Source organism: Python bivittatus, unplaced genomic scaffold, assembly GCF_059951505.1.
Source record: "Python bivittatus isolate LINGU-HERP-01145 unplaced genomic scaffold, Pbiv_v1 ctg000510_np1212, whole genome shotgun sequence".
Taxonomy (NCBI): Eukaryota; Metazoa; Chordata; class Lepidosauria; order Squamata; family Pythonidae; genus Python; species Python bivittatus.
The window spans coordinates 2127447-2151569 of record NW_028277081.1 but is presented as its reverse complement, the minus strand read 5'-3'; the positions used below and the strand labels follow the sequence as shown (position 1 = coordinate 2151569).

Genomic DNA, 24123 nt, shown 5'->3' with positions numbered 1-24123 from the left:
TCAGTCATCCAAGATCATGCTTCATGCTCGAGGGTCAAGTAGGCCTTGGTCTTCCCCAGTCCAAATCCAATCCTTAACCGTAATTCCACAGTTCTCTTTGTAGGTTGTCATCCAAACCACCTGGTGGTCACTTAGGCAGGAGATGGTCCTCATAAATAAGCAGAGAAGCACTGTGGTTATTTCTGAGTCCAATTCTTTTCTTCTAAGGACTTGTCAAAACCTGAGTTGAGGAACTGGAGGCATTTTGACTGAAAACTGGCTTTGATAGAAATGCCTGAAAAACTGCAGAGTGGGGCACTTGGTAAGCTTGAAGCAACTCAGAGAAGATCTGTTCTAAAAGTTTAGAGGCTGTTGAGAAAGGCACCCTTGGTGGCTCTTGTGGAACTGGAACACAGGTAAAATGTCCATAATGAGAAATGTAATGCATTGACTCTGATCATCCCAATGGTTCCATCCAAACTTCGTATTCAGATGGTTCAAGGACAGTAGGCTCTTGGTTAATTTTTTCTTTTCTTTTTTAGTGCCTTCGAGTCAGTCGTGACTCCTGGCAACTGCCTGGACTAATCCCTGTGGTTTTCTTGGCAAGACTGCAGAAGCGGCTTTCCTCTTGTCTCCTCCTTCCTAGGGCTGAGAAAGAGGGACTGGCCCAAGGTCACCCAGCTGGCTTCGTGCCCAAGACAGGACTAGAACTCAGAGTTTCACGATTTCTAGCGTGGCGCCTTAGCCACTACACCAAACTGGCTCTTTGTTCTGAAATACCAATTTTTAATCCTTCTTTTGAGCCAGGAACTGTGCTGCAAAAAAGACCTGGATGATCAGGGAGACGGTAAGACCGGGACCAACCCCAAGGAAGAGGGTATTCAATTTCGAGACATTCATGAGCAGAAAACAGGTTCATCAAAAGGATTGTCCACCCATTAACTGAAATTCAGACCTTTATTATCAGTAAATACAAACATGAGCGTAACTTGATTCTGAGTAGCAGAGTCTCGGCAGAACTGAATCAGGCCTCCTATCCAGCTATTTGCTCCTATCCAGCTATTCCAACTAGACAGTCGGAATAAAAACGGCCCTGTCCTGTTTCCCCCTTGAGGTCCCAGCTGAGGGCAGCCGAGGGCTCCTTTGAGGAAGGGCTCCACTTTCACTTTGGGGAGTCCAAAGTGGGATGCCTTACCCCATCCACCCAAAGGATCTTCCCACCAAGACCTGTTTGCGGAAACCTTGAGACAGGCCAGTGATTTCTCCCCAAGGTCCACAAGGGGCAGAGAGGATGGGAGAAGGTACCTTTTTTGATGTCCATGCTTCCTTTCCCAGGTGTTTTGTCTTATCGGGTGGCAAATCGGGCTGCAGCCAAAATGACCCCGGGAAAAGAGGCTTGGGAGCACGTGACAGGCAGGGTGAAGTTTCTCCTTGCCTCCTTGGCTCCCTCCGGGCTGGGACCTCATGTTTGCTAATGTGTTGTCCTGTCTTAAGCATGTGAAAGAAACCTAGCATTCGTTTGATGATCTTCTCGATACACCCACCCGTTTCAATCCACTCCTTAAAACTGCCAATGCAGTAGAGCGACTGATGATTCTGGTGGCCCTCTGTTGTCTGCACACCTCTTCTACTCAGAGAAGTACCATAGGCCAAGGCTGAGGTGGCTGAAAGACTCAGCGGCAAGGTGGCATTACCAGAGTTTTGTGGAAGGAATCCTAGGAATAGGGTGAAGGGAAGAAGAGTCAGGCTAACCTCCAAAGCTTTAAGGCTTCACACCACTTAAACGAGTCACCAAACCCAGTGTTCTTCTAGGTATGTTTCCTCCTAGCTGGGAGGGATACATGCATCAGAACAGTGCAGCACTTCGGATCTATCCTCCAAAAAGTTGCTTTGGATGGTGGAACTTTAAGAGATGTGGACTTCAACTCCCAGAATTCCCCAGCCGGCATCCATACACCTTCAAGCTGCCTAGGTTGGGAAACGCTGCCTTAAAGCACGTCTCCCAGGCGCTAGGTTTGCACAGCCATCGCCTCTGCAGCGCTTGGAGTCAAATCTGACATGTTGCAATCCTAACCTACACCTCCTTTTCTATGCAACTGAAACATGTTTGAGCTTCTTTACAATTTAAAATTTTTAAAAAATACATACTACGGTTTAAAAAGGTTTACAAGTGTCTGCTGTGTGTATCTGTGCATGTACAGATATCAAGTGGACGGAATGCATAGTAGAAAGTGCTCGAGTTCTTAACGCATACATGTAGCCCTGAGTCCAAATTGAAGTGGATCCACGGAGCAAAATCATAAACCCTGATCTTCAATGAGTGCAACTGCTCTTTTAAAGAGGAATGGCGATTTCTTTCAACCTGGCTTCTTAGTTACTCTTTTAAAACAATACTTCCACCCATCCTAAGCAAATTAAGGTAGGATGGGGAGATCAAATGGGAAATATAAGAAAATGAGACTTGGATAACCGTCAGCAGAGCATTTCTTTCTGTACACTGGTGCATTTCAGAAACCTGTGCATATGCCCTTGGTCAAGACATCTCAAAAGAAGATGCAAATCAGTTTGTTAAAAAAAGGATGCATTTAAAAATGCTGCCTATCTTTTCAAACGAGGGCTGGGAGGATAGGACTGAGGCCAGATTTTTCCCTACTTGGTTTAGTATTCTTTGAGTAATTTCCATGTCTGCAGATCATTCTGCCCACTCCTCTGTTTTCTTTTCCTGGACAGGGAACCTGCTGCTGTGCTGAGCAGAGGGAATCAGAATGTGACCCCTTGCTATCCTTCCACCACCAATGGCGCTCTGCTGTGCCAGGCAACATCTCCTGTTGGTTCAGTCAGCAAGGACGTGCTGGTCGGGGAAAAAAGAGACTTGTAGCCTAATGATCTGGAGGGTGCTAGGCTGGGCAAAGGGGACAATAGGATGTTCAGGGTCAGGAATTGGTTTGCACTGCCAAACTGAGTTGGCAATTCACGCCTTTCATTTTTACTTTTCAGAACTTTGTTTTCTCTGCCTTTCGGGGTGCGGGTGTGCGTGCGAGATGAAAAGCCTCCTGTTAAGCAACAGGACTTGCAAATGTTTACAACTTTAGTACAGATCACCCAGAGATCTACTTGTCACTTCTAATCTATCTTCTGCCTTTGCTTCAGCTCCTTTCATGCATGATGCTCCAGAAAACGGGGGGGACCAAAAAAATCTGTTCAATGGCCAGTTTGGGGTCTTTAAATCCATATTCCCGGCACATCTTCTTATAAATAAGGAAGAGAGCTGGTCCTTCCTAGGTGGCTGCTTCAGGGAGCAGATTGCAGGAGTTATTATAAGATCAGAATGGGAGACAGACAGTTCTCATTCCAAACGCTCACGAAAGTGGCAAATGGGCCGTAAGGAGAGAAACCAATACCCTTAAATGGGGACTGTCTCCAACAATGGCCTTCATCTGTGTCTAGACTGTCCTTTTTCCTGTTTTCAAAAACTCATCTGAACTGTCGTTAGACAACCCTGGCTAATCATGCTAAAATCAGAGAACCAGCTTTGTACAGAGAAAATGAACGGGGAGAGAAACAGACACCTGAACGTCCTCCCTCCCTCCCTCCCTCCCCGGGTTCTGTAATCCAAGGAAGACTATTTTATGCCAAAGCTCGAAGAACGCAGGACAGAAGTTTTGATATATGGCTTTTCTACCTCTAAGGGGTAGAAAGACCCACAGATAGCAGAGTGCAGCAATCGTAAATAAGGAGGGGTGATTGGCGGAGAACCAGGAGGGCGACTTGCAGATCATGGCTGTCCCCCCCGCAAGCCGTATTGCAGCGGAAAAAGGAAGTGTGGCCTGCAGCAGGACCGACAGGAAAGAAGGGGTCCGCGTCATCGCTTTGCATACGTTCTGCCAGTGTTTTTATTCAAGCCTCCTCGAGGGGTGGGGATTTTGCTTCCAACCGTGGGGGAACGCAGCTTCGTTCCCGTTGGCCCGGATCGGTTCAGGACAGTTCCAGCAGCCCGGCCTGCAGAACCAGAAGGCAAAGGGGGATGGATGAGTTGAACAGAGGAAGAGGTGGGAAAATGGGGAGGGGGCTGCCAAGGGCTGCTGTCTCCACCTTTCAGGAGCTCCAGCCAGCACGGCCAGTCGGGATGGATGGACGGGGCAGCCGCAATCAAGCCCCTGGAGGGCCCCGGCCAGAAGTGCCAGGCTTGTGCTTTGCAGCCCAAACATAGTGTTTTGAGATTTATGAGGAGATGTGACAGCACCCCTGGTTTTTGAGGGGGGAAAACATGAGAGGGTCTGTACCGGCGGCAGACTGCATTGGCATGCTCTTGTTGAAGGAATGAGTGCGCCTCGGATTCATGCGGCAGCCGTCTTTGCCCATCAGGTGCACCTTCCAGGCCTGCAGGGAGGTGGGAGGGTGGGGTGGGGGAAAGAGGAAAAAAGGCTCAGATGGTTTACAGCGACAATGAAGAGGGATGAGGTGGGAGTAGGACTGCGAGGTGATGGGCTCACAAACCCGCAGTAGGGCGGGGGCTCAGGGGCAGCTAGACTTCCCCACAACCCCCCTTTAGGTAGTCAGGCACCGGCCATCATCGGGTCGCCTAGGACAGGAGGAGGCCCCTTCCGCTGTTTCTCCCCCCCTTTAATCTGGCAACTGAGGGCTTCGAGGAGCAGCCTCCACTACGCCAGGGGTTGGGGGGGCGCCCCTCACCTCCTCTCCGGGTGCAAAATTTTCATGGCATAACGGACAACGATTGGCCACTTTTTCAGGTTTGGCAGCTGGAAAGAGGAGAGGAAAGCATCAGACGGAGTGGGGGGGGCGTCCCGGATGCAGTACATATGCAACCTAAGTGGGTTTCCTTGCAAACAGGAGCTCTGTCCCTGGGGACGGTAAAGCAAAGGAGCGCCTTTGGGGCGCCCCTGAAGAACCATCGTCAGGGCTTCTTCCTGCCTCCAGACGTCTGCGAGCAGAGCGAGATTCCACCTGCTAGGATGTGCAGCGTGTGACCGTTAGGGCCCTGGAAGCTTCCGCTCGCCTTGGGCTGCAGGAAGTCACCCCTTTGGATGAAAGGCTTGCACGGGGGCTGCCTTGCCCTGGCAGGTAATCCAGGAAAAGACGCAGAACCTTAACCGAGCTGGCAGATAGGCTAAGCTTGGGTTATTTTGGCTGTCAAGGAGAGGGGTCCCGAATACACTCTCCCTTGCTCTCCCCAAAGCCATCTTGGCAAACGCAGATTCCATGATGCTTATTTGCATCATGTGGGGCCGCTGGTATAGGAAACACTGAACATGGGCTCTCCATTTTTCTCTCTGGCTTAATTGCCTTCATTTTAGCAGTACAGGTGGTCCTCAGTTAACGGCCATTCAAACTTACGACAGCGCTGAACAAGTGGTATTTATGACCGGTCCTCAAAATTCTGGCCATCGCAGGGCCCCCGTGGTCACATGATCATGATCTGGGTGGTCGGCCACTGGCCTGGATTTCTGACTATCACAGCATCCACAGTCATGTGATCATGATTTGCAACCTTCCCTGGCGGCTTCACACAAGGAAAGTTAATGGGGAAGCCAGCAGGAAGTCAGGGTCATGTGAGGTCCTCGCTTAATGACCTGGGGTGATTCACTTAACAACGGTAACTGGGGACTGCTGGAACTGCCATCACTAAGTGGTGTGGTCACATGACATCACGCTTTATGACCGTTTTGCTTAGTGATGGAAGTTTCAGGCCCGATTACCATCATTAAGCGAGGACTACCTATATACAAAGCATCATAAGAGAGCAAGTCTACATTAGAGCCACCCCCAATGTGAAGGCTCAGGGCCACATACAGTCCCCAAGTTCTCAGGTGCACTCTCTTACAGTCCTCCAAAAATTACTACCCAATTCATGTTTAATGCAACGGAAGGGGGAAATTATTAAATGCTGAACCAAAAGAATCACGGCAGCTATGTTGACTTTTAAGCAAAATCTATCCAAGGAAATCCAATGTTTTTCTTTAGCCTATTGTTTGGAGTGCAGCCCTCTTCCTGGAAGAAGCCGTGCATTCCTCACTTGGCGTTTTCAAGCTGTGCGAATGCACGTGCAGAGAGAGAGAAAGAGAGAGCCAGTCCCTCCCCCCTGCCCCGTCCACGATCAAGCCTTGTCCTTCAACTCAGAAGTACTTACGATTGCAAGCCCTCCCCTTGACGTGTCGGGGCAGCTCATCCTTCGGCAGGGCCTCGCAGCAGCGGGAACACTTGCCAAAGTTATCCTTCTTTTCACACTCAGTCAGCAAATGCTCTGTCAGGCTGGCAATTTCGACCACCTGCCCTAGCAGGAAGAGAAGAGTTTCTGGCCTGAGAAGAAGGCCTAGGGAGGCTGGCAGGCTGGCAGAAGAAACCCTCCCTCCCCAAATCAAGCAGTGCCAAATCAAAGCAGGGCTCAGGAGGTCTTGGTCAGCCACTAACTTCTACACAGCACTTACTGACCAGCATTTGGGAAGTTATAACCTCCCCAAATTCCTAGAACAGTTTGCAAATATGTTTGATCTTAAAAAAAAAAAAAAAAAAAAAAAAAAAGAAGGCACTGAAGAAACCTGTAGAGCAGTGTTTCTCAACCTTGTCAGCTTTAAGATGTGTGGACTTCAACTCCCAGAATTCCGGCTGAGGAATTCTGGGAGTTGAAGTCCACACGTCTTAAAGCTGACAAGGTTGAGAAACTGCTGTAGAGGGGACAGGGAATGGCCTCGAAAGACAGGAGGAAGAGCTGCTACCAAGTCAAAGGTCAGATGAGAGGGGCTTGAGCCCAGGCCAAGAAAATAACTTGAGAAAAAGCCCCTCCCCAGGTCACATGAAGATAAAGTGAAGGAGGGGGGAAGCACATTTAGACTTGCAAGGTTCTGTTGCTATAGCTGTTTCAATAAAAGTAGTCCTGACTTATACGGCATTAAGTTCCTTAGTCTGGTCTACCTTGTTGGGCTGACAGAGCCTGAATAAATAAAAACATTAAAAAGGTAGACATTCTGTCTGGGTTCAGTGTCAGTGGATGGCATTGGCCAGAAGTGGGGGATGAAGACACCTGTCTGTTGTGTCACCTTCTCTGGAAGAGGAATGAGTAGTGACTGTCACCTGGGGCTGGGAAAGACTGGGAAAGTAATTGAAGGGAGTTGGACATAACCAACTGATACAGAAAACAGGCTGGTAACCGGCAGCTCAGTTCAGGCTGTGGATTTTCTGAACAATTTTGACTCGCAAATAAGGAAATGTTACTGCCATTTTGAAGATTCTGTTCTTTGCCCTTAATCCATACACACCATACACGCTCTCCTTGTCTAGCAACCGCAATCTGTTCCTTAAATCGGAAGTGAAATGGTCATTGAGCGAACGTGTGACTTAGAGATGCTGCAAAGATCACTGGTTGCTGCTGTCTCACTTAGATAAAGTTCTCTTGGACAGCTACGCCAGCATTACTCTCACCCTGCCATGCCCTGTTGTCAGGTGCATGAAATTTGGTCATAAGTGTGCACATTTGCCAGAAAATGTTTTTTTAAAAAATTACCGTCATATTTGGGAACGGTCACTAAATGAGGTAGCTGCTGAACGAGGAGTGGCTGTATAAATCTTGCTTTGTATCTTGCCATGAAGGGCTGCGAGGGTATCAGTCTATTCTATGGTAGCAAATAAGGAAATGTTCACCTGCTTGCAGAAATCGCATCTGGTCAGCATGGGGCAGTGTTTCCAGTAATGGAGATCCAGCCCTTCCTCTGTGAAGGATTCATCTCTTTCACCGCAAAAAATGCAGAGGCTGACAGGGAGGAAGAACAGCAAAAGCAAAGATTAAGGCACGGGAGCTGCTGGGGCCCCAGAGTTAGGATCCTCTAAAAAGATGGGTCCAAAGCCACAAAACGTCAATTCCAACATTTCTTGTTTGCAGGTCCAATTTTTTTCTTGCTGCCATCTTTACAAGCAAGGATGCCAGTTGGGGAAACTGAAGGTGAGCAGGTATAGATTTCTGTTGCTTAATTCACGAGAAATGCAACATTTCAAGGCTTAAAGAATCCGTGTGGCTTTTTAAAACCCTCCCTAAGGGGCCACAGGGCTGGCAAATTGTCTCTTGGGTTGTGTTTCTGCACCCTGAGTTTCCAACTGGGTGTACAAATCACACTAAGCCCAAATGTGAATTGTCGTGTTTGGGCTTGGTGTGATGTGTGACCCTAGTTAATGTCGTACTATCTGAAAACCCCCTCCCTATTAAATCTCTTCTTTGGGGAGGGGAGGAATGCTTGGTCTTACTGCCCACCTGCACCTTTCACACTTACTTGTCCAGGTAATTTGCGACTGAAGAATGATCATCGGGAATATCCGCTGTTACGGGCTGCGCCGCCTTTTTGGGAGTTTCAGCTTTCAGGAGAAAGAAAAAGTAGACTGTTCAACCACTGTATTGGGGACTCTTCACAGGTGGGAGAAAGAAAGCCCCACCACTGGGTAAGCAGACGCCCCACGGTGAGACCTCTCATTCTGCAAATGCTGGAGCTACTGTGGACGTTGTGCTTTCATCAATTTCTCCCACGACTACTGAAGGCAAAAGGAGGGAGTGAAGGACCTCTGATGTTATGGCTGATGGTGGGGGTGGGGAAGGGCAATGGGGCAGAAAAAAAACCCAGTAAGCAAAGGATTGCACTGATCTGGATGGCTCTTTGTCTCCCCTCAGGACCAACAGAAGCTGAATGCAATTCAACAATCCTAAAAACTGTTTCTGGAAGGCTCTCCTTTCAGAGTCACCTAGATGAAATACCAGTATGACCCCTCCCTATTTTTATTAGAAATAAGTCGGAGTTGAGTTTCTTGGGAAACGCTTCTCAGATGCTCTACAGAAGCCTTAAAAAAAGAAAAGGTACCTTGATTCTTGGATTTCTGGAAATCGCTTTCTTTTTCCTAGAAAGAAAGGAAGAAAGTCAGGCGAGCCGATGCAACAGAATCACTAAACCCCGGATCTTTGCAGAGAGCCAAGTTATCAAGAAGACAGTGGATGACTGGAAGGGCAAGTCCAACAAAAATGGAGCTGCCAGAAAATAACTGCAGAAGCCCCTGCAAAAACCCAGCTTTTACTAGCTGATGGTATGGGAGAGGCCAGCTCCACTCAGGCCCCATCCTTTGGCTTGAAGGATCTCAGGCCAGAAAAGCCCTTCCGTCAGATCACAGAACCGTTGCTGTTGGAGATGTTCCTAATTATTAAACTGGAAGCATCTTTTTTTTCCCTCTCATCTCGCCCACCCCAGCCACTGCAATTACAAGATCCCTAAGAGAGCCCTCAGGAGCCAGTATAAAAACCTCTGACCCGAAAAAAAAACTCGCTAGTGCCCGAGGCAGCTGACTCTGCTGCTCCTTCCATGAGGAAGTTCATCTTAATGTTTAGCCCAGATTTGTTTTCTACCCATTAACTGTATCTGTCCTGCTGGAGCAACAGAGACCCTGCTCTGTCTCCATGCAACATTGGCATCTATAGAGGCACCCCCCACCCTACGTCCTCCGAGCTATGCTCTTGCTTTGGGTCTGTTTCCCTTCTGGATGCTTTGGGTCTGTTTCCCTTCCTTCGCGGGAGTGCCAGTTTGGCCGCGCAGAAAGGCAATATCCCCAGGGAGGTGGGCAGGACTGCCCCCTCTTCTGGCACATCACCCTCCCTTTGCCCTCCCAGGGACGGAACTGGCTTCAGAGGTTCCAGAGTTGGGAGAGGTCCTTTGGGCCACTGAACCCAACCCTCTCTATGCAGGGAAAGAATCCGCTTGAAGGCATCCGAAGGGGAGCCCACCTCGTTTCTGGGTCACTGGTGCCCTGGTTAGAAACACTCTTATGGCTAGGATGCTTTTTCCAAACATTCAACCAGCATCTGCTTTCCTCCGACCAAAGACGGCTCTTCTAGGCAAGGGCCAGTGACACAATGATTCTCTGCTGGCTCCAGGGCTGCCCTTGGGGGGTGGAGCTCTTTTGGCGAAAGGGCTGCGGGAGCTTTAAGGGACTGGAGACACTCTGAGCATCTCGTTTTGCCCCTTAAGCTCCCCACCTCCAAAATGCAAAATCTTTGCCCCCCCCCACATCAGCAGGCCAGGAAAGGGGGGCAGCTCCTGGTTCACCAGGGGCACAAGAAACCTGTTTGATGAGCAGCTGACATTTTGGGGCTCCTCTGAATAACAGCAGGAGGCAGGAGCCGCCCTTCTCAGCCTGGCACCCTGCAGATGCGCTGGACGACAACTCCCACCGCATCGGGTAAGATCCAACCTGGCTGGGGGCGATGGACGTTGCGTCAGGGAGTCTTTAAAACCCCTGGGATACCTTGGCGGCCTGGGCTTCTGTCTGCATCTCCTTCAGAGCTGCCAGCTGACCGTGCAAGGCCTTGATCTCATCTTTCTTTTCCTTTTCGGCTTCGTCAGTTGCTGTCTTTCTCTGGGCCTGTTCAAACAACCAGCTGACAGCCACTGGAGCCCACAGTCAGCATCATGCAGAGTGCTGCAGGCTCCCGTTCCCAACCCTGAAACATTACCGCCTGCTGTAGAGTTAGGACACCTGATGTTTCCAACTTGCATGGTAAAAAGGATGCCCATTGGGGCAAATTTTGGAACTGTCCTGCTATTTATTGATAATTATTATATACTGCCTGGCTCCCTAGATGCTGGGTGGTTTACGGCAACTCTGACTGGCGTAATTCAATCGGTTAGGGAACAGGAGCAGAAGTTGATAGTGAGAGCGCAACAGAATGTATGGAACTCACAGTTGCACAATGGGGTGACTGTCACTCTCTTCAACGGCTTTAAAGGGAAATGGACCGTTGATGGCAGACATTATACTGAAGTCATAGAGCAAGAAGGGGATATCTCACCAATTCGTCTTGATTAGTGAATTTTGTAGAATATAGCTAGCTGGGTATATAGGTGGAAGAGGAAGAGGAGGACAGATACTGGCCCCCTGCAGCCTCTTCTGTCTCACAAACTAAATGTTCTGACCCCAACCTTGAAGATGCTCCCTGAATCTAAGATATTTATTATTTATATAGGAAGTTTTCTTGTAATGTCTTTTCATTTGTATTTATTCTATTTTAACTAACATTTATTCTTCTTACTGTAAACCACCCAGAATCGCTCTGCAGTGAGATGGGCGGTGACAAATTTGAAGTATAAATAAACGAACAACAAACAAACTGGCTATGGGAGGAGGGTTAAGTTTAAGAACTGGAGCTGCCTCCTCTTCTTCCTTCTTCATCCCCTTTGCGGGTAACAAAGTTGGGCTAGGAGAAACTAACTAAAGAGAGAAGCTCTTTGGACGTGCTACATCTTTGGATTTCTGAATGGTAAGGATCAGGCGAAGGATGTTCAGAATGAACCACCCGGAGCCTCAAAACATCCTCACCAGCAATGCATTTTCTTGGGCTTAAGGGCAGAATTCCAACCGTTGCTCCGCCCTTACCCTCAGTTCAGCCTCGGTGAGCCTGCCATCTATTTTAGCGAACCCGTCAAATAGCATTTTGTACAGCACATTCTTGCGCGTGTTTGCATCATCAGGGGGGAGGTAATCCAGGATGTCGTCTCGGTGCTGCCGATACATATCCAAGATGATCCGGAGAGCTGTTTCCCGCACCTCGAAAACACGGTGCTCCAGAGCTCCAGTTGCAAACTGAGAGGCAAGGAAGATGGGAAAGCTTTCAGATCACGCTCAAATTTGAGAACGCATCATCATCGTCATCATCATCATCATCATCAGGGATCTGGAGTGGCAAGGAAAAGGGGGTTGTGGAGATACTGGGGGACTCACTCCTGTGGCCCCACCATATGCCACAGAAGCGTTGTACAGGGAGTCCCCAGTTTAAGAACGAGATCCATTCCCAAGGTCTGCCTTTAAGTCGAATTTGTATGTAAGCTGGAACAGTATGATTGTATAATCCTTCGTAGTGTTGTGTAATGTACTCGAATCAACGTGCATTTAACTTGAATTTTGCTACAATAGGCTCCGTTCTTAACTACAGGTAGTCTACAAACTGGGCGTTCTTAACCTGGGGACTCCCTGTAACTGCCTAAAAAAAGAGATTTGGTTAAGATGGGGTAGAAAGTCTAAAAGCAGAGAGCCTGTGTCATATTTTGCCGGGAAAGTCCTCTATCTGGCTCAAGCCTGTGAACGAAGGTCAGAAAAACAAAATAAAGGAGGAATGCACAGGGCCCCAGGATGCCTGGGTCCTCACCCGCATGACGTTGTCCACGGTGAAGCCCGAGTTCTCGGTGCCCAGATCTTTCAGCAAGCGTTCCACCAACTCCACCTGGCTCATGGCAAGGTGTGTAGGGCAATTGGGCCTCAGGGGCTGAACCAAATGGGCAGGTATGATCTGAAGAGGCTTCACTTCATTGCAGAGGGCCATCTCCTGGACAGAGGGAAAAAACAGGCAGGGTATTGGCTGGCAACCGTGATTATTAACGACCCAGTTGTGAGGGACTTTTTTTGACAAAATCACATTAAAGCATTTTATTTGCTTCAACTTATAAGCAACTGTAATTGCAGGTTGAAATGGCAGCTAGCTGGACATCCTTGGTCCACAAGAGATGTTCCCTCTGGAGTCTTAACCTAGCACAGTTTCCCTGCAGGTAGATTTACCTGGATGAAGCTGGCAGCTGCCATCCGAAGGCGGGCAGAGGAGTCCCCCGTCCTGGAGAGGAGGTTGGGAAAGGTCCGTTCCACGCAGAAAATGGTCTCCTGCTTCCCCAGTTTGTGCTTGGGGATGTACTGCGTGATGCTCATTTTTAGGAGCTTTAAGGAGGCATGGAAAACCTGCCGTGTCAAAACAACAAAAAGCAGCAGCAGCAAAGTGAGTCATTTCAACAAGCCCAAACCAACCGCTTTTCTTTCTAGTGCCAGCTGGAGGAAGCAGGACACGGATCACCTGGGAAAGCAGGGAAAGGTTCGGGGAGCCAGGATGGTGGGATGAAAAGTAGGAGTCAGGTTTTCTCAACCCTAACCCAGGGGACCGCCCCCCCCCCCCAATTCCAGCTTTCGGTATTCACCCACCGAAGAGACAATATCTTTTATGGCCCTCACTACGAGAAAGATGGCTCCCCGAAGCATGTTCTTGAGCTCCTCCTTCGGCGTGCTTACAGACGCCTCTGTCATCTTCTTGTAGATGGCCAGCAACGAGTCTTCGCGATAGGACCATGTTTTGGAATAGGCCCCAGCAACCTGGGGAAAGTGAGGCAGGAAGGAGTGGGACGTGGCTGGAGACCAGTGCCTACACCAAACCCCAAAACTGCCCCCCCGTCACCCCAGAATGACTTGAGTGGGCAAGGGCAGATTTGCTCCTCGGTGGCCGAGTGCAGGCCTCACACCACCCAAAGGATCCTGTCCCACCTGCACACCTCTCCCCCTTCTATCAGGACAGACAAGAGGCCTCTTCCTCCCCCTCCTTTCCACTGCCTTCCTGCCTCCTCCTCTTCAAACTTTTCCCTGATTTGCTCCGCTCTCGGCTGCCTCTTTCGCAGACCCTGTCCCATCTCCCCCTCTTCCAAAAGTCAAGGTCAGGCTGCCCCTTCCTGACCCTAAACCGAGCTTCCTCCATCTTTACCAGAGCTTCCCCGAAGACGTCGATGGATGCGCTGGCCTCTCGCAGTGCCTTTTCCGTCAGAGGCTCCGGCTCACCAACTACGCCGCTTCTTGGTGTGTCACCGGGGTCCTCCTCGCTGATCTCAGGCTCCAGCAGTGTAAAGCCGTCCTCCTGCTGCTTGCGGATGGCTGGGAGGGGCCGCTCATCGTAAGGTAAGACCTCGACCTGGAACAGAACGGCCCTGCGGTCAAAGGTGGGTGGCTGGGTCACACCACGCCTCAACACGATGCCCTCCAGACTGCAGCTCCCAGAATCTCCCACCAGCCCCTTCAAGGACTTGGGCAAGCTTTGCAACAAAAGTGGGAAGGGGCCTTGTTTATAAAGAGGAGAACGGGAGGGAGGGTTTGTATCTGTGCCTGGAGATGTCAAGGTCAGGACAAATTTGTGAAAAAAGTTCTCTCATGAGAACCTGTTTGGTATTTCTCCTTTCACATGGCTACAAAAAAGTGCTCCATGAAGAAAAAGTCAAACATCTAGGAAGGCAGGCAGGCAGGCAGGCAGGCAGGCGGAAAAAACATTTCCATGAATGTTTTTGCCTTGTGTTCTCATCTCTGCCCACATCTGCTCATTCTTGGGACCTTGGTCCCTTCCCCAGGGTGAATAGTCCGGCCTTGGTTTCTCCTTGTGTCCTCCCCACCATGGCTGGAGGGTGCGCAACCAAAGAAAAGGGACCGGAGAAGCAGAAAGGGTCCTGCAGGGTGACCCAAACTTACGTTGATCTTTGGGAAAGCCTCGGCAGAGATGGGAGCTGCCTGGGCCAGCGGGGGAGAGAAGGACTGAGAGGTGGCCGGCTCAGGCGAGGGGGGCTTCTCTGGTGGCAAAGGCGCAGGACTCTCTGCTTCGGCTTTCTCCCGCCAGGGAGAAGGCAGGGGCTTCCTTTGCTGAAGGGTAGTGGTGGGGTGAGCCACAGGCTCGAGAGGCAAGTCGGGCGGCCGCCGGATCTGAGCAAATGAGAGAGGAGAGGTTTCTTCATCTGTTCATTCTTTTATGCAACAATAAGACAGCTCTGATTTACAGGCTAGGTTCAAGCTGGCTTTTTCCCTCATCGGTTTCAGCCATAGTTAATTAAATCCACAAGAAACCCCGACCTGTCCCTTCTGCTCTTTGGACAGAGTCCCCAGTGGCTTCTTTCTCTGTCCATGGTGCAAAGGGCTGCTGCCTTTCGACTCTTCTCAGGTCCCCAGAACGGTTCATTACCCATCGCAGGATTCAAGCGGGCAAGCAAAAGAAAACCAGCCTCTTTGAAACTGTTCATCTAAATGAATCACGGATCCCCCGAGGGCCTAGAAATAGCCTACAAAGACTGACCGCTCACCAGTCTTGGGAGGGAAGAACAGTTTTTAAGGTGTGGGGGGGTTTTAAGTGTGTGTGGGCGTTCCCCACGATACTAAACGGCCTGCTTCCAGCAGCAAGTGTGAACGGAGGCCTAGAGGTTCCTTTCTGGGGATTATTAATGCATGGGGATGTTCTGCTTACGGTGAGATCGGGGTCTAGGAGGTTGTGCAGCTCCAGCTGCTGGTAGACTTTGAGACGATACTCCTCCATCTGCTGCTTCTTCTGCTTGGCCAAGTCATAGTCCTCCCTCTTGACGGCGCAGCGCTTCTCTACCTCGTAGCGTCCCAGCCGCTCCCCAACCTGAAATGTGAGCCTGGAGAGGTCACCACCAAGGCCAGGAAGGGTCACTCAAGCCCCAGAGGAAGAGAAGGAGGTTCCAGGACTTTCCTTGGAAGGGATGTGACTGTTTTGGAGGGGCGGAGCTATGAGACTGAAGGATCCCTGGACTGGGTTGGTCTAGAGCAGGGGTTCGCCTCCTCTTTGGGCTCACGGCCCCCTTCTGAGCCTCACCGACCTCTGCAACCCCCTTCATAGTTGCTGTTAGCTGGAAAAAAGGTACTTAAGCATCTGCATGTTTGTTAGTTTATCTATATCATATAAAGACTGTGGCCCCCTAGAAATGGCTCCCTGGGAGGCCATATGGCCAAGTTGAGAACTAATGGTCCAGATGATCTCCAAGACCCCACAAAAGAAGGCTAAGATGGGCACAGAGGAAAATAGACATTACAGCTGTTCGCAGCTTGTTCTTTTCGAACCTTCTGTTAGGTTTTTACCTCCTTCACAGAATAGCTGGTGGCAGAGAACTGGTGTGGTTTGGGCTTAGCACTTTACATCAATCTAATGGTTGCAGATTATTTGGCAAATGTGGCTAAATAGATCATGATTTAACCCGGGGCCAAGCTTTTTGAGGCATGAGAATCACAGGTGCCCCCCAGGTCCAGCTTTTGCAGTGCCTGGTGTCCCTGCTGAAAACTGCCGACTTAAGTTTCCTGCCATTCTGAGATGAGAAATACCAAAAAAAAGGCAGCATAAGATAGTTTTAAAAATAGCAAAGGCGGCCTCTAAACTCCATCCCAGAGAGTGAGTGAGTGAGTGCCAGAGGGCGTGACAGAGAAAATGAATGATGGATTAAATGAATTCCTGCATTTTGCATCACTGCCTCGGCCATTCCAAAAAACGTAAGCGTAGGCCTGGAGTCATGAAAAAATAGCTCGCCCCTGGTTTAGTGAACCAGTCACCTCTCTTCAAAAGGACTGTTCCGTGCCCTGAGGGGAAAAATCCTTCACGGCCTTTGGAATTTCAAGAGAAGGAGGGAAGCAGCACCACAGGGCAGCCTTCGGCCTCTGCAGAGAGGCTGCGTCCCCTTCTCAGTCTCCCGTTGGAACCCTTTCCCCATCCCACTTGGCCATTACCTTCTGCAGGTCTGCGATGGCTTGCTTGAGCTTCTTGGCGTGATCATAGTGCTCCTGGTGCACCGCTTCATGTTTCTTCTCGTCCAGCTTGCGAATTATCTGGGCCACCTCGGGATCTTGGTACATGTCAAAAGCCAGGTCATCCAGGGGGGAAATTGCATCGGCCTTCCTGGAAAGGGAGAAATGCATCGGGGCGATGCTTTTACACACGCTGTGCCCTTGGCAGATGGGCATGGGTGGGGAGGGACGAAAACCCGTGGGGAGAGGCTTCACACCTCTCTGTTCTCACCCAGGGTAGCTCCCATCGAAGGCCAAGTCATCCGAATTGCTCCCTAGGTAATGGTCAATCAGCTTCTCCCTGGAAGACTTTAAAACAAAATAACGAAGCGTAAAACTTTTTGCAAGAATGGGCACAGCGCTGATGAACGACATCAAAACTTAAATATACCACCTCATCTGCTGATTCTCCAGGCGTGTGTTTAATCCCAAAAGTTCACTGAAAATGGAAGGGCTCGGTGTGCCCCCTTCGCCTCAAGGATTTTTGGAGAGCCTTTCTTAGCTCTTAGTTGATACCAGCACTCAGTCTTGCCAAAGTTAAGTTAAAAAGAGAGTACCCTGACCAAGCATGGCAGATCTTTGGGTACTGAAAATCCATCGCTGCCCAGCTTGGAGGCTGAGGCTCCCGGTGAGCCTCTTCCAACACAGATATATCGGACCTCAACTCCCATGTTCACACCAAGCACGGCCAGGTAAAAGGTCTAACGCTGGAGGTCACCAGGTCGGGGGGAAGCTGGCTGAGGCGGTCAAAGCTGGAATCCAAGCTTTTGGGGAGCAAACCTAAACTGAATGGGACCGTTTGGCGCAGAAGCCTTCTGCCTACCCCGACAGAGGCTGAGCTGCCAATGATCTCAAACAACCACTGAAACCATGCACAGCTCAAGCACTGCTCACATTCAGCCATGACAGTCAAAGCTGGTGCGACACTTCAGCCCACTGTCACCCCCTCTTCAGTCACATCAAGGCAGTGCCAGGTCCTGCTTCGTCCCAACCTGGGAGACACCATTCTGCAACATCCAGAGGGCTGTGCACCCACCACTGCCGAGTTCTCATGAATGAACAATTGAGGAGATTCTCAGCATTCTACCCCAATCTCTGGTACAGACACAGACACACACATCGCCCCCAATCCAGCTGAGCAGAAGTTAAAACTAGACTCAGAGACAACCACTTCTTCTCTTTGGGTAATCGGCTGTGAACAGGAACGACCCTTTTTGCGACTTTCTTTCCCTCCCCATAATTTCCCAGACTCACCTGGCTATCGTCGCTGCTCAGGTCCGCAGGTTCTCCAATGATATTTATTGCTACAAGAGCAACCTGAAAAAGGAGAGTGAGAAAGAGACGGCGGAGTTTCTGGCATCCCCGAAAGGTGTTTTTTAAAATGCATTTATTCAGGAAAACAAGAGAAGAATCCAATGGACAACGCAAACAGTAACTGCTGCTTTCCAGTAATTCTATTTTTAACTATCAGTGTAGGAAAGTCAACTTTTAAATTCTGTGTTAACTATTTGTATTTTTTTTTCAGGCAAGGTTGTGCACCATATAGAAAGGTGGCCATTCTAAATCAGAATATTACTCTATCAACCTCAATAATTTTTATATTGTGTTCCCTTCAGCTAGTGCTTCCAATCACGTTGGATTTCTATTTCCATAAACTCCTAGCCAACAGTGTCTTTGGCCGCGCTAGCGATGCATCTAGAGAGACCCAGTCTTCTGGGTTTCTGGAAGAAAACTTTCCCAGTTTACCCAAAGGGTAGTTACCAGAGATTAATCTTACAAGTACTTGTGTGCAAAAGACTTCTGGGAAAAGTCTTCATCAGAATCGAAGAGGTGAGAAAGGGGTTTTAATGTCAGCTGGGAAAATATTCTACGTTGTACCTAAGCAACACATTGTGTTTCCCTGTGCACAGCTCTCCTCTTCCATTTTCAGGAAAGAAATCCAGAATGAAAATTTCTTTTTTATTCAGGTCTTTCCAACCCAAGTTATTTTAAGAATAGTTTTAATTTTCCTTATGAAATTTCAAGATTCTTAAAAAATTGGTAGATGCCTCGGCTACCATTTGGGACAGAAGCCATCAAAATACAGTTGCCAGATTTTGAAAAACTAGCTGGCCTGGCAACGTTTGCCCCAGCATCCAAGCTCTCATGATGCTGATTTGAGAAGGGGAAAGACTACTGCCAAAAAAGCACCACGTCTGTGGTCAGGCAACCCCCAGCAATTCAGCTGGGTTTGCTGAAAGGAACGACCGGACCTTGCTCGAGTGCACAACTGCCTTGTAACCAACATGGGCCCTGAGAGAGATGCAGCAAAGCAAGCACACAGGAGAAGGCCTGCTGAAAAAAAGAAAGCATGGGAAATACACTCTGCAAAGCCCAGGCCGCATCCTGGGGTTGAATTCATTTTACCTGGCTGTACAAGTTGTACCTATTAACATAGTTTTTATGGAACGACAACTTCAGATATTGGCCAACCGCATCCACGTAGACTGATTTTAGTTCGCGGGCCCTGTAGCCGGTCTTTTCATTATCAGAAAGAGAGACGTAACTGCAAAAGTGGGGGAAAAAAAGAGGATTTTGTGCAGATTAACTCTGTGATATGCACATTTTACAAGTATCACGAATCCTTGGGCGCTGATGCCTGCAAGTGTCTGAGCTCAACATTTTATATTCTGAGAAAAAGATGCCTAAAATTAATCAGTGAGACAACAATGGTGTGTGTGTGTGTGTGTCTTTGATGGACCCCCACCTCTTCCACAAACAAGATGATTCTGTACAGGACACAGGGACACACCGGAAATCTCAAAGCCCTGCCATGAGACATTATTTGCTTGAAATTCTAACCCATCCTTTAATTCTCTCAAATCCCTTTTAAGCATTCCAGAGCCAAGGAGACCAAGCTGAGGGTCTGTGGCCACAGGCAGGCTCCACAAGGATTAAGGAAGCCCCCTCCCCGATATACCCAAACATGACTACTGATTTGGAATTGTGGATTTGGAAAGGAGTACACATGGGCAAGTAACCCTATGGACTATATTCGCTTAATTTAATGACAATCCAGTTTAATTTAATCAAATGCAAGGGTCTTTTTTGGGGGGGAAGGTGGCTATCAGTGTTGCTCAAAGGCCGAAGGCAGCCCTTTTCCTGAAAAGCAGGTCATCCGAGCGGGCGGGAGCATGTGCCAACAGGGAGGAGGGGTTGTATATTCAACATCTCTCCCATACTGTCCCTGCTCTTAAATTTGTATCCTGGGTTTTCAGCCAGCCGAAACCTGGGGCCGCCAGCTGTACGGAGCGAGGCTGATCTGCTTTATGTTCCTTCCTTCCTGAAGTGGCAAATATATAGAACAAGGGCAAAGTTATACCCTGGGCCCCTTCTCGGCGTCTCACTTCCACGGATACTGCTGAGCAAGAAAGCCGACTCCTCCCAAGGGCAAAACAATCCAGGAAAGCTTGTGCCCTGATTTATCTAATGCAATGGACAAACTGAGAATGTTGGCTTCATTGCCTCCTCACGCACCTGAGCGAGAAGCCAACAATAAATCCAGATTCCAATGCTGAATTTTAGGTGGAGAACGAGCCCTAAATCCTGGTGCCCATGGCAGGCTGAATTGGGGGGAGGTGAGCTTTCTGGGCTAAAGGAGGCACACAGAATTTTGAAGGCAGGTGGTGGCTGCCGTTGGGTCTCTGTTCAGGCCCATTCACCACTTTCCCTGATCTACCAGGATATTCTCCACTGGCCTCCAGATCACCTTCTGGATGGGCAGGAATCCTTCTAGACAAGCTTTGGGCTACGAGCCTCCCCCCTTTAAAAAAATTATTAAGAATGACTTGGGGGCCTGCGGGGGGCAGGCGGGCAGAGGCACACTTGAAAATAGGACCAATGTTTTCCTCTGCAGCCTGCTGGTTTCCCATTCATTTATTTTAAAGAATCTAAAATAAAATGCCAGGTAGGGCAGGGAGGCCAGTGGGTACTTTGGAGAGTCTTGCCTTGGGCTGGCACTCCTTAGCAAGGAAGAGAAGCTCAGCTTGGGCACAGCCACTCGTGCCGAATGTTCCTTTGGCAAGGCTTCTTGAGTTAAATCCGGACCCTGCCTGGCTTCTGGTGTTGATAATACTGTGTTACCCTACCTGTGTTCTTACCCCACCTCCCCTCTGAGCCTCGCCCCATTTTATCCCCAATGTAGGTTTGACTGAGAGAGAAAGAGAGGAACCAGAGTCATCCCTCAGCTTCCAACACCTGAACAACTACTTCATATTGTCGCTATTGTGTTCCTATATAATAGCCAATTGAGCATGGAGTGTCAACTAGCATTCACAAACACCTCTCTTAGCATCTGTGGCTGGTTATCTGGAGTGCACCAGGCGTTCACTTGCTCCTACAGCGGGACCGATCTTGAATCAGCTCCAGGGCCAGGCAGTTCCCATGGGCCAATTCACCACATCCCTCTGTTAGGCGACACCAGAGGAACCAAGCAGAAATACAGACACATCTCGGGAAAGAGAAAGCTCACCCCAGCCTCTGGAATCGCTCTGATTTATAGGGGGCAAAGTAGTCGGGCAGGTTTTCGCTGATATAGAATTCAATTTTGCTGGAGATCATATACTGGTGGGCCAGGAGCTGCAGTTTTCGAATTCTACACCGTTCCACCATCTGGAGGACTATTTCTTGGGGGTACTGACACAGCCTGAAAATGAAGAAAAATGGAGATCTTCAATTTCCCATGCCAGGATTGAAATGAAACAGATATTTTATTACACCCAGTGACCAGTGGAGGGAGGGAGGGAGCAGAAACATCCATATTTCTATAACCCTACCCCGTTTGTATATAGGTAAGTCAGTAAGTAAATAAATTTAACATAACTTAAAAACTGTAGCCACAGGACCCATAAACCTATAAAGCTGAAACTAAACATATAAAGCCTATGATCTACAAAGCTATCTACTTGGTTGACTGCTTTACAACCGTTGGTTAGGTGCCCTTAAAAAGATAATTAAGAATAAGGTAAGGACGGTAAAGGAACGTTATGACATACAATAGTTAAGATATGAAAATAACAAAATATAAATTTTGTCTTTCTAAGCCTGCTGATGTTTTTTGTCCATAAGGCACTGGCGCTTTTTCACAGGGCCTCGGAGAAGAATCTAGCAATTTGTGCTATTAGGGGCTATGTCCTTCAACAGTAAATGGAGGCAAAATTCAGCGGGCTGCCCTCGAAACCAGGGTTATCCTTTGGGGTCTAGCTTGCTCATAAAAGGGACAGGTTAAAGAATATGAGCCACTTATTCTATTTTCTTCTCCCTACGTGGACAGACTCTGTCTGAATAGGGAATTTTCTTGTAGCTGCCCTCCAGTGCCGCAGAGGAGAAAGCATTGGTGCGTGCCCTCAAAAAGGCCCATCTGTGTTTGTAAAAGGTGCAGTTATGTAAATACTTGGCCAAGGCACCATTAGAGGTTTCCACCAACAAAGAACAAAATTCTGGGGCTTGAACTGACTCCTTCCCAGCCAGAATTGGTTCCTTAGCACGTTTCTCATATCACCCGAGAGACAGGTAACATGGGCCACACAGGCTATCACTGCTATTTTTTCCTCTTTGAATGCCATCAGGATTCACACAAAAATGTTATATCAGACTTAATAAACTATATTAGAGCTTAATGCAGTGTGAACCCAGCCAACTTAAGCACTGGAGTATCCTGAACGTATCGCTTGAATTTCAACCTTTTCTAAATTCTGATCTCCTAATATTGGAGATAAAAGACATGTTATCAAATAAAAAAAAAAATCTCTGACTGAGAAATTATAAAAGGTTTTTTTTCCTAGCTGTTTTATCATATTTTTTTTTGGCAAAGCATTTTTTTAATGATGGACCGACAGAAGGGGTACATAAAATCAAAGCTGAGCTCCGGACTCTAGCAAGACGCTCCCAGGAGCACACGAAGTATCTAGAATTTCTTAGCGCATTACCTTGGTGACCTCCATCCGTTGACCGTTGGCGCGTGGACCATCAGTTCTTTTGCACTGAAGCCGTCCTCATGTCCAGATGAACTTATAACAATAAACCCAATCTTGTGTGGCATTCTGCCCTCTTGAGCTAATGGGTAAGAAAGAACAGCTGCTTAACAATTCTTTTTGCAAAATGGGAGATTTCTCATGATCAAAGACTGCAGTGTTTTAACCCCGTGCTCTGAATGCAAGCAACTTTCAAGTTGCTTAAGTCAAAGGTCCATCTTAAAACATTTGCATGTACTGCATTTTATTTATTTATTTATTTATTCAATCAATTTATACAGCTGTCCATCTCAACAAGTGAGTCTGGGTGGTGAATGTTAAAAGTAAAAATAAAGATAACGACAATGACAACTATAAAAATTAAAATACATGGCAGCCAAGAGAAATGCAACAAGCATTAAGACACGTAGGAGACGGGACCCTTCACACACTTGGGGCCCCAGGCCTGGGCAGATGTATTTGCATGTATTTGCCTTTGTTACATTTGCATGTAATGAATTTGCATGTATTTGAATGTACTGTATTTGCATGTAATGTAGTTACATTTACTATATTATGATTATATTTTTATCCTGCCTTTTTACATATTTTAGCCAATTTAAGGTGGCAAACGAACCTACTACTCCTGCCTCCTATTTTCCCCACCACAACAACCCTGTGAGGCGGGCTGGGCCAAGAGAGAGGGACTGGCCCAAAGTCACCCACCCGGCTTTCCCACCTAAGCGAGGCCCGGAGCTCACCGTCTCCTGGTTTCTAGCCCAGCACCTTCCCCACCTGCCTATAATACATTTGCACTTACCGTAATTCAGTGCCATCTATTGGCATGCAATGCATTTCCACGTGTTGGGTTTCCACGTACGAAGTTTGCATATAGTGTATTGGCATGCAATGCGTTGGCATGTATTTGCGTGCGTTATTTTGTGCATTGTTTGCCTGTGCTGGACTGGCATGCAATGTAGCGCACGTCCTACATTCGCATGGACTGTTAAGTGCATGGTATTGGCATGTGCTGTGTTTGCATGTACTGGATTGGCATGGGATGCATTTTCATGGACTGAGTTGGCACGCCATGTACATGTAGCGGACTGGTATGTTCCGCGCGTGCTGCGCTGGCATGCAGTGACTGGCACGCGCCGGCGCGCACCGGACCGGCGTGTTCCGCGCTGGCACGCGGGCAGCCCGGCGCAGCCCCTGCCCACCTGGAGCCGATCCGTCCGACGCGGCAGGCGGGGGCGGCCTCTTCTGCTCGCGCGTCCTTCACCAGCATGAAGAGCCTGCGGGGGCACGGCGCGCCTTTACCGGCTCCGCTCCGGGGCGCTTTCGGGGCCGCCAGCAGGAGCGGCCGTAGCTCCCCGCGCGACAAGGAACGGCAGGAAGGCCCCCACCGCCCCCGGGGCCCGCCCGCCCGCCGGCCGCCGCCCCGCTCCTGTGGCGGGCAGTTCCGCCAGCAGCCCGTGGCCCACCCCGGCGGGTCCGCGCCCGCGCCCCCTCCCCCGCCCGAGGGCGCCCCTCGCCCCCACCGCCGGGGGGCCCAGGAGACGGCGGGGGCCCCTCAGCCCCTCCGGCCCCCCTTCGCCCCTACTTTATTCCGGCTCCATCACTAGGGCCTCTGTTCCCCTAGCAACCGCTGGGACGTTACTGCGCAGGCGCGAGCGCGGCGACACAGTGACAGCCGGCGGGAAGGGAAGGGGCGGGAAGGCGAGCGAGGCCCGGATGCGTTATACGCACTTCCGGG

At 49.2% G+C, this 24123-nt stretch overlaps 1 protein-coding gene across 4 annotated transcripts; it reads right to left on the bottom strand.

Moving 5' to 3' along the window:
* Positions 1 to 1799: 1799 nt before the first annotated feature.
* Positions 1800 to 24108, bottom strand: CEP104 (centrosomal protein 104). 4 transcript variants are annotated; one of them, XM_088147624.1, is made up of 23 exons: positions 23971 to 24108; positions 23588 to 23662; positions 22344 to 22470; positions 20888 to 21061; positions 18784 to 18922; positions 17632 to 17694; positions 16610 to 16686; positions 16321 to 16489; positions 15050 to 15208; positions 14287 to 14514; positions 13535 to 13738; positions 12985 to 13152; positions 12574 to 12747; positions 12167 to 12343; positions 11398 to 11604; positions 10270 to 10386; positions 8838 to 8874; positions 8259 to 8340; positions 7636 to 7744; positions 6128 to 6266; positions 4672 to 4739; positions 4263 to 4359; positions 1800 to 3978 (listed from the first exon to the last, which is right to left on the bottom strand). In XM_088147624.1, the coding sequence occupies exons 3-23, from the start codon at positions 22454 to 22456 to the stop codon at positions 3842 to 3844; spliced, it is 2838 nt and encodes a 945-aa protein (XP_088003750.1). In that variant the 5' UTR covers positions 22457 to 22470; positions 23588 to 23662; positions 23971 to 24108; the 3' UTR covers positions 1800 to 3841. The 4 variants fall into 4 exon arrangements, with proteins under 4 accessions (XP_088003750.1, XP_088003752.1, XP_088003751.1 ...); XM_088147626.1 differs by lacking the exon at positions 10270 to 10386; XM_088147625.1 differs by lacking the exon at positions 23588 to 23662 and having other exon boundaries at positions 23971 to 24102.
* Positions 24109 to 24123: the final 15 nt, after the last annotated feature.